The sequence below is a fragment of the Thamnophis sirtalis genome, unplaced genomic scaffold (genome assembly GCF_051295495.1).
Source record: "Thamnophis sirtalis isolate CommonGarterSnake01/CBP01778 unplaced genomic scaffold, rThaSir2_p1.2 scaffold_11, whole genome shotgun sequence".
Classification (NCBI taxonomy): Eukaryota; Metazoa; Chordata; class Lepidosauria; order Squamata; family Natricidae; genus Thamnophis; species Thamnophis sirtalis.
The window spans coordinates 2,317,093-2,326,937 of NW_028261391.1; the positions used below are offsets into that span (position 1 = coordinate 2,317,093).

Below are 9,845 nucleotides of genomic sequence, written 5' to 3' on the forward strand. Positions count from 1 at the left end.
AGAAACACTACTCTAGAGGTTTCAGGAGCTTCCCTGAAGCCTCCGGAGCGCAAAAAAACAAACCAGAAATTTAGGAACGGACTTCCGGTTTGCTCGTAGGGCCGTTTTTAGGCCTCCAGAACCTTCAGGGACCTTCCGGAGGCTTCCCTGGAGGCTCCGGAGAGCTAAAACTGGCCCTACGAGCAAACCGGAAGTCCGTATCCCAAACTTCCGGTTTGCCCATACTGCCGTTTTTTTGCCCTCTGGAGGCTCCGGAGCCTGGAGAGGGCAAAAAAAAGCATGCAAAAAATTGGGGGGGGGGAGTGATGGTCATGCGCGCATGTGCGCTGGTGTTCGCGCATTGCATTATGGGTGTGGCACGCCAGGGTGCGACCGTCCTGCGCTCCCCCCCCTTTTGGCATGCGAGCCAAAAAGGGTTCGCCGTCACTGGTATAAGGTTCCTGGCTTGAGCAGGAGGTTGGAATAGAAGACCTCCAAGGTCCCTTCCAGCCCTAGGATTCTATGATCTTTGGCAGGGGGTGGACTAGAAGACCTCTGAGGTCGCTTCCAGCACTATGATTCTATGATCTTTGGCAGGGGGTTGGAGTAGAAGACCTCCAAGGTCCCTTCCAGCCCTAGGATTCTATGATCTCCAGCAGGGGGTGGACTAGAAGACCTCCAAGATCCCTTCCAACCCTATGATTCTATGATCTTTGGCAGGAGGTGGACTAGAAGACCTCCAAGGTCCCTTCCAGCCCTGGGATTCTATGATCTTCAGCAGGGGGTGGACTAGAAGACCTCCAAGATCCCTTCCAACCCTATGATTCTATGATCTTTGGCAGGGGGTGGACTAGAAGACCTCCAAGGTCCCTTCCAGCCCTGGGATTCTATGATCTTTGGCAGAGGGTTGGAGTAGAAAACCTCCAAGGTCCCTTCCAGCCCTAGGATTCTATGATCTTCAGCAGGAGGTGGACTGGAAGACCTCCAAGAAATCTTCCAGCCCTAAGATTCTATGATAAGCAGGGGGCGGACTAGAGGATCTCCAAGATCCCTTCCAGCCCTATGATTCTGTGATGAGCAGGGGGTGAACTAGAACACCTCCAAGGTCCCTTCCAGCCCTAGGATTCTATGATCTCCAGCAGGGGGTGGACTAGAAGATCTCTGAGGTCCCTTCCAGCACTATGATTCTATGATCTTTGGCAGAGGGTTGGAGTAGAAGACCTCCAAGATCCCTTCCAGCCCTAGGATTCTATGATCTCCAGCAGGGGGTGGACTAGAAGACCTCCAAGGTCCCTTCCAGCCCCAGGATTCTACGTTCTACTGCCCCATCCTTCATCTCAAAGGTCTCCAGCCATCTCTCCATCCACGTTCATCCGAAAGGGCCCACCGGTCCATCCTCAGCCCAAACGCCCCTCCTGAGTGTCAATTCCACCAGAATTCCTCCAAAAAAGATCACCCTGGAGAGAGAGAGAGAGAGAGACTCACGCGGGGATGGCCATCTCCACGTACGTCATGGCCCGGGGCACCCACAGTCCAAGCAGGGAGAAGACCGAGACGGCCTAGCAGGGAAAGGAAAGAAGGCATAACAGCATGGGACCTGGGGCCTGCGGCCGGAGACCCCCCCCCCAGGCAGAGGGCATCCAAAACCAGCCTTCGTTTTTGGAACGGTTGCAAGCCAAAACCTGCCTGTAAAAAAATCAGCCTCTCCAACTGGGTGCCAACCAGGTATGGACTAGGATCCGGCCTCCTTGGTAGCCACAACGAGAATTTTGGCTTGTAGTAGCAATTTTGGCAGCCAAAATGGCTTCAAACAGAATAATAGCAATTGCAGCCACACTTGTATATGCTTCACCGTGCTTCCCAGCCCTCTCTAAGCGGTTTGCAGAGTCAGCCTCTTGCTCCCCAACAATCTGGGTCCTCGTTTTACTGACCTCAGAAGGACGGAAGGCTGAGTCAACCTTGAGCCAGTCAGGATCGAACTCCTGGCTGTGGGCAGAGTCAGCCTGCAATGCTTCAAAGGAAGGATTAGCAATAGCACTTAGTGTTTTGCGGTTTTAACAGAGTCAGCCTGTTTGCCCCCAACAATCTGGGTCCTTATTTTACGGATGTCGGAAGGATGGAAGGCTGAGTCAACCTTGAGCTGGTCAGGATTGAACTCTTGACTGTGGGCAGAGTCAGAATGCCTTTTAACCACTGCCTCCATGGGAGGGAGGGAGGGCAATAGCACTTAAGACTTCTGTACCGTTTCACAGTGCTTTCCAGCCCCTCTCTAAGTGGTTTGCAGAGTCAGCCTCTTGTCCCCCAACAATCTGGGTCCTCATTTGACCCACCTCGGAAGGACGGAAGGCTGAGTCAACCTGGAGCCGGTCAGGATCGAACTCCTGGCTGTGGGCAGAGTCAGCCTGCAACAACGCACTTTAACCAAGGAAAGGAACGGAAAGGAAAGGAAGGAGGGACAGCAATAGCTCTTAGATTTATATACCGCTTCCCAGTTGCTCTCTGAGCTTGGTGGTTTTCTTGCATACATTTCATGACCCAACAAGGTGACATCATCAGGGCTAAAAGGGAGAAGGGTTAGCATTCAACTTTCTAGCTCTGATGCTGTTACCTAGTTGGGTATTGAGACATCTGTAAAAAAAACCACCAAGCTCAGAGAGCACCAAGGACCTCACATTCCTTCTCTTCCTCTTCCTCCTTCTCACAAACCCCCCTGTCTTCTGGCACTGATGATGTTACCCAGTTTGGTAATGAAACGCCTGCAAGGAAACTATCAAGCTTAGAGAGCACCAAGGACCCCACAGTCCTCCTCCTCCTCCACCGCCACCCCTTCTCCTCCTCCTCCTCTCTCTTCTCCTCCTCCTTCCCCTCCTCCTGCTTCTCCTCCTCCTGCTGCTGCTTCTCCTTCTCTTCCTTCTCCCCCTCCTTCTCCTTCTCTTCCTCCTTCTTATCCTCCTTCTCCTCCTCCTCCTTCTCTTCCTTGTCCCTCCTTCTCCTCCTCCTCCTTCTTATCCTCCTTCTCCTCCTCCTTCTGCTCCTTCTCTTCCTTCTCTTCCTTCTCCTCCTCCTCCTCCTTCTTTTTCTCCTCCTACTCTTCCTCCTCCTCCTCCTCCTCCTTCTCTTCCTTCTCTTCCTTCTCCTCCTCCTTCTTCTCCTCCTTCTCCTCCTACTTCTCTTCCTTATCCTCCTTCTCCTCCTTCTCTTCCTTGTCCCTCCTTCTCCTCCTCCTTCTGCTCCTCCTCCTTCTCTTCCTTCTCCTCCTCCTTCTCCTCCTCCTTCTTCTCCTCCTTCTACTCTTCCTCCTCCTTCTCCTCCTCCTTCTGCTCCTCCTCCTCCTCCTTCTCTTCCTTCTCCTCCTCCTTCTCCTCCTCCTTCTCCTCCTCCTTCTTATCCTCCTTCTCCTCCTCCTCCTTCTCTTCCTTGTCCCTCCTTCTTATCCTCCTTCTCCTCCTTCTGCTCCTCCTACTACTACTACTCTTCCTTCTCTTCCTTCTCCTCCTCCTCCTCCTCCTTCTACTCTTCCCCCTCCTTCTGCTCCTCCTTCTGCTCCTTCTCCTCCTCCTCCTTATCCTCCTTCTCCTCCTCTTCCTTCTCTTCCTCCTTCTTCTCTTTTTCCTCCTTCTGCTCCTTCTCCTCCTCCTCCTCCTCCCCCTTCCTTCTCCTTCTCCTCCTCCTCCCCTTCTCTTCCTTCTCCTTCTCCCCCTTCTCTTCTTCCTCCTGCTCCTCCTTCTTCTCCTCCTTCTCCCCCTCCCTCTCCCCCGTGTCTTCCTCCTCCCCCTCCTCCTTTATTGGTTGCCAGAGAGCCGTGCTGGGCGAGTTCTCACCGTAGGGGCTGAGCTGCTCCAGATGAGGGTTCTCATCTTGGAGAAGCAACGGATCTTCTTGGAGAGATAGACAGCGTCCTCCACGAAGATGACCACGGACACCAGGGTCAGGAAGGTCGCCATGCCGATGATGGCCAGGTCCACCAAGTTCTGCTCTGCAACCGCCAACACATTGAACCTTTAGCTCAGCTTCCCCCACAGAGAGCCAAGCGCTGCACAGTAGAAGCCATTTTACAGCAGTACAGTAGAAGCCGTTTTAAGGCACAACAGGCTGTATCTTAACAGAACATACACCCCGAGGGGCCTTAGGGGTGTCTTAACCCCCACCCACCCACCCAGTATTTGTTTCCAGAGAGTAAGTCATCCGTGTACCAAGTTTGGTTGAAATTGCTCCAGGCGTTCCAGAGTTATGCTGGGACACGCAGACAGAGAGCCGTTTCTACATATATAGATAGACCGAAGAAGTTATCGGTAGTCCTTGATTTACAACAATTTGTTTAGTGACCGTTCAAAGTGACAACAATGGTGAAAAAAGCGACTTACGGCCGTTTTTCACACTTATGACCCAGGGTTGGGTTCCAGCAGAGACTACTGCCAGTCTGCTCAGGGACTCCCCATGCTCACGCAATCAAAATTCAGCCGAGTGACTTGGAGTCAATCGGCAGGAGGTTTTGACAACGTGGACCACAGTCGCACTTCACATTTTTCAGGTCAGGGAGTCCTCAACTTACAACCGTTCATTTAGGGACCGTCCGAAGTGACAACCACATTGAAAAAAGTGACTAATGAACATTTTGTCAGATTTACGACCATTGATCGCAACCCCCCACACGATCAAAAGTCGGACAATTGGAAACTGACTCGTATTTATGGCGGTTGTAATGTCACACGGTCCCCTTTTGCAACCTTCTGACCAGCCAAGTCAATCCGATTCACTTAACGACCGGGTTGCCGACTTAACATCCGCAGCGATTCGCTTAACAACTGTGTGCCAAGAAAGGCTGCAAAAAGGAGAGTTAAGCAATGTCTCCCTTAGCAGCGGAAATTTTGGGCTCAATTGCAGTTCGTATGTCGAGGACCATCTGTCGTGTTGTAAGTCCTAACAGGCACCTGCTGCTGTGGCCTAGAGGTGGAGCTCTTGTCCTGACAACCAGGAGGTTGTGAGTTTGATCCTCGGTAGAGGCAGATGTAAGGTCTCCCGCTCAGGCAGGGGGTTGGACTAGATGACCTGCAAGGTCCCTTCTAACTCTATTAATCTGTCAACAGTTATAAGTTGAGGACTCCTAGGAAAGAGAAGAAAGAGGGTAGGAGTAGGGGAGAGGTAAAGGGAAGGAAGAAGGGGATGGAGAGGAGGAAGGAAGGAAGTAGAGAAGGAAAGGAGGGAGAAAAGAAAAGAAAGAGAAAACAAGGTGGTGTCATAGCAGGTGTGAAGGATGGTAAACAAAGCATTCCAAACTATACTTTATAACCTCTTAAATGGAATAATAATAATATAAGAATGGCAAAGAAAAAGAATAACTATGTGAATGTATATAACTATGTAAGAGAATAAATGACAGTAAAAATATAAAGCATAATATAGGTAAATAATATTTCGTCATAAGTAGCTAAGTTTAAATAAATAAAGATTTGTACATAAAAATGGATAACGAATAAGGAGATGATGAACGAAAGATAGAAATGTATAGAAGGGAAAATACTAACTGCAAAGAAACCGATTCGGAACTGCGGTATGATATACGATGGAACTTCTTGTTCCTATGTTGTTTTTAAGTTTATGTGTTGGTTTCTCTTGATGTGCTTACGTGTATAAAATAAAAATATATTTTAAATATATATATATAAGTTGAGGACTCCTCCTATTGTGTGGCCTCCGCCTTCGTTGTGTCTTGCACACTTACGTCGCAGGAGCTGCAGCGCGGAAGGCGGGTGGGAGAAACACGCAACGGGGACGCTGAAGTTGTCAACCAGCAGATGAATCAAATCCAGGGGTAAACTGCCAAAAAAATTGAAAAAAACAGAGTTCAAACAAAACCTACAAGATTCCTTCTCGTCCTCTCTGGGGTTTGTACATCCCGTCCAGACCAAAAGACCAAAATAATGGACTCTTTCTTTCGTTTGCTACTTTAGAATTATTTTTATCCATCCGATAAATTTTTTTTACTCATCCAAGCATTTATTTGCATTTGTATTTATTTGAGGGAAGCCACCACTGGCGAATTGGCTCGTTTTCCGGATTTACACATTGCAAAGATATCGTGTGTAAAAAGAGTACAAACCCCTCTCGCACCGATGATGTTACCTACTCGGATCCAGGGGTGCGCTACCAGCTCTCCGAACTACTCAAAGCTTCTGTTACCGGTTCTCAGAACTACTCAAAATTTCCACTACCGGTTCTCAGAACTACTCAAAATTTCCGCTACCAGTTCTCGGAACTACTCAAAATTTCTGCTACGGGTTCTCAGAACTACTCAAAATTTCCGCTACCGGTTCTCAGAACTACTCAAAATTTCCACTACCGGTTCTCAGAACTACTCAAAATTTCCGCTACCGGTTCTCCGAACTACTCAAAATTTCTGCTACGGGTTCTCAGAACTACTCAAAATTTCCGCTACCGGTTCTCCGAACTACTCAAAATTTCTGCTACGGGTTCTCAGAACTACTCAAAATTTCCGCTACCGGTTCTCGGAACTACTCAAAATTTCCGCTACCGGTTCTCCGAACTACTCAAAATTTCTGCTATGGGTTCTCGGAACTACTCAAAATTTCCACTATCGGTTCTCGGAACTACTCAAAATTTCCGCTACCGGTTCTCCGAACTACTCAAAATTTCTGCTACGGGTTCTCGGAACTACTCAAAATTTCCGCTACCGGTTCTCTAAACTACTCAAAATTTCTGCTACGGGTTCTCGGAACTACTCAAAATTTCTGCTACGGGTTCTCGGAACTACTCAAAATTTCCGCTACAGGTTGCCCTCCCTCCCTCCCGTGGAAGCATTGCAAACAAGAACTTCAGGAATGGTGACTTCTGGAATGCCCGTAGAGCCATTTTTTGCCCTCCTGAGACTTGTGGAGGCCTCCCTGAAGGCTCCGGAGCACGAAAAAACATCCCGACGCGCAAAATGGAAGTTCAGGGAAACCTCCGGAGGGCGGAAAAAACTTCCGAGAAAGAATGCCGAAGTCAGCTGGCCAGAGCATGCATGCGCATTGGAGCTGACAGGGCAATGCCTTGTGTGCCCTAACAAATGGCTTCGCGTGCCACCTGTGTCATGCGTGCCATAGGTTCGCCATCATGGGTATAGGGTCTCCTGCTTGAGCAGGGGGCTGGACTAGAAGACCCCTCCCCAAGGTCCCTTCCAGCTCCATTCTGATTCTATAAAGCCCCTCCTTACGTGGGATTCCGAGGCAAATAAAAAGGTGCCTCTTTGATCGATCGCTCAACGGCCTCCATCTTTAAAAAAAAAACCTTTGCGCGGGTTGGCCTTGTCTCGGGGGGGGGGGAAACCCCAGCGAGGGCCTGCTGTGCGCCAATTGGTGAGTGGCGGTTTTGGTTTGGAAGGACGTTCGGTAACCTTTGAAAGTTGAATGACCTTCCGCTGGTTCAAAGCACATCGGAAAGCATCGTGTGCTTTCTTTCTCCGGCCTTCGGTGCTTTGGAGAATACGTTGACAACCCCACACCCTCCCCAAGGCAGGACTAGAACTCAGAGCTTCCCCATTTCTAGCCCGGAGGTTAAAATATATAAAGGTTGTTGGAATTGGGTACGTCTCGTTTAGTGAAAAGAAGGACCAGGGGAGACAGGATAGCAGTCTTCCAATATCTCAGAGGCTGCCACAAAGAAGAGGGAGTCAAACTATTCTCCAAGGCACCTGAAGGTAGAACAAGAAGCAATGGGTGGAAACTAATCAAGGAGAGAAGCAACTTAGAACTGAGGAGAAATTTCCTGACAGTGAGAACAATTAGCCAGTGGAACAGAAATTGCCTCCAGAAGTTATAAACATAGGTTTTTATTAAGAGATTGGACAACCATTTTTCTGAAATGCAATTGTGTTTCCTGCCTGAGCAGGGGGCTGGACTAGAAGACCTCCAGGGTCCCTTCCAACTCTGTTATTCTATTCCATATTTTATTCTATTCTCTGTCCGGGGGACAGACTAACCACAGTAGTTGTCCACCACTGAAGGCTTTCAAGAGGAGGCTGGACTGCCATTTTGTCAGAAATGGTGCAGGGCCTCCTGTTTGGGCTGGGGGTTGGACTAGATGACCTACATGGTCCCTTCCATCTCTGTGAATCCGTAAATGCACCAGAAGCCAAGATAAGAAACAACGGATGGGAACTAATCAACCTAGAACTAAGGAGACATTTCCTAACAGGGAGAAAAATTAATCAGTGGAGCAACTTTCCTCCAGAAGTTGTTTAATGCCCCAACACTGGAAGTCTTTAAGAAGATGTTGGATAGCCATTTGTCTGAAACGGTGTAGGGTTTCCTCCCTAGGCAGGGGGTTGGACTAGAAGACCTCCAAGGCCCCTTCCAAGAAGGAGAGAAGAAAGGAGGGAAGGAAGGAGGGAAGGAAGCAGAGAAGGAGGAGGGAAGGAGAGAAGGAGAGAAGAAAGGGGGGAGGGAAGGAGGGAAGGGGGAAGGAGGGAGGGAAGGAAGGAAGGAGGGAGGGAAGGAAGGAGGGAATGTAGGAGAGAAGGAAGGGGGGAAGGAAGGAGGAAAGGAAGGGGGAAAGGAAAGAGAGAAGGAGAGAAGGAAGGAAGGAGGGAAGGGGGAAGGAGGGACGGAAGGGAGAGAAGGAAGGGGGAAGGAAGGAGGAAAGGAAGGGGGAAAGGAAGGAGAGAATGAGGGAAGGAAGGAGGGAATGTAGGAGAGAAGGAAGGGGGGAAGGAAGGAGGAAAGGAAGGGGGAAAGGAAGGAGGGAAGGGGGAAGGAAGGAGGGAATGTAGGAGAGAAGGAAGGGGGAAGGAAGGAGGAAAGGAAGGGGGAAAGGAAGGAGAGAAGGAGAGAAGAAAGGAGGGAAGGGGGGAAGGAAGAAGGGAAGGAGAGAAGGAGGGAAGGGGGAAGGAGGGAGGGAAGGAAGGAGGGAAGGAAGGAGAGTAGGAGAGAAGAAAGGAGGGAAGGAAGGAGGGAAGGAAGGAAGAAGAAGTTGGAATGTTGTAAGATAAGGTGGAGTTATGGGATGGTAAGAAAGTAATTTCAAGTATATTGTCAACTGTAGGGGAAAAAATTGTTATAAATACATATTATTAAAATAAAATAAAATAAAATAAAATAAAATAAAAAATCTGCCTACCCCGGATTTGGCACCAGGTTCTCCAAAAAGAGGTCTTCTTCCATGCTGGCTTGCATCGGGGGCTTCTCACGGGCTTATGAGATCTTCTGGATCCCACGAGAAGCAGCCGCTGAAAGAGATCTGGTGTTCCGGGAAGCTCGGCTTTCTCCAGCCAATTGGGATCAGAGTCCAACTGCTTGGGGCCGCTGGGAAGGGTTTTATCTGGGATTGATTCATTCATCCGGAGTCGCCTCCCAATCTCATTCTGCTCCGCTCTGCTCTTCCTGATGCCAAGCACCGGAGGTCATTGGCACAGGTGCCAACCGCCCGCAGTATAGCGGCTGCTGGGTTAATGAACCAGGAACCAAAACCCCAAATGAACCAAGAAAACAGTCCAGTTTCATGCAAGCAGCCTGGCCCAGATTTTGCATCGACTTCACGTCCGCTAATTTCTGTGGCCGAGACCGGTTCGGTGAATTTCGCCTCGTTTTGCTTGCCGCGGTTGTTAAGTGAATCGCCGCAGTTCACTGGAAGATTTCAAGAAGAGGCTGGACGGCCCTCTCTCAAGAATGGCGCAGGGTTCTCCTGCTGGGCGGGGTGGGGTTGGACTAGATGACCTCCAAGGTTGCTTCTGACTCTCTTCATCTGTATCTGTATCAGTTGTTAAGTGAGCCAGGCGGTTGTTCAGCGAATCCGGCTTCCTCGTTGACTTTGCTTTGTCAGGAGGTCGCAAAAGGGAGTCGCGTAACCCCGGGATGCTACGACCGTCATAA

At 49.6% G+C, this 9,845-nt stretch overlaps 1 protein-coding gene across 1 annotated transcript in view; it reads right to left on the bottom strand.

The window, feature by feature from the left end:
- The window catches only part of SLC51A (solute carrier family 51 member A), an 18,492-nt gene extending 9,259 nt beyond the window's left edge, over nucleotides 1-9,233 (bottom strand). Inside the window, exons 1-4 of the mRNA XM_087725026.1 lie at nucleotides 9,094-9,233; nucleotides 5,702-5,796; nucleotides 3,801-3,955; nucleotides 1,465-1,538 (exon numbers count right to left, since the gene is read on the bottom strand). Of these exons, the coding sequence (XP_087581152.1) occupies nucleotides 1,465-1,538; nucleotides 3,801-3,955; nucleotides 5,702-5,796; nucleotides 9,094-9,149 (380 nt within the window). The 5' untranslated portion in view covers nucleotides 9,150-9,233. The remainder of the gene's footprint in view (nucleotides 1-1,464; nucleotides 1,539-3,800; nucleotides 3,956-5,701; nucleotides 5,797-9,093) is intronic.
- Nucleotides 9,234-9,845: the final 612 nt, after the last annotated feature.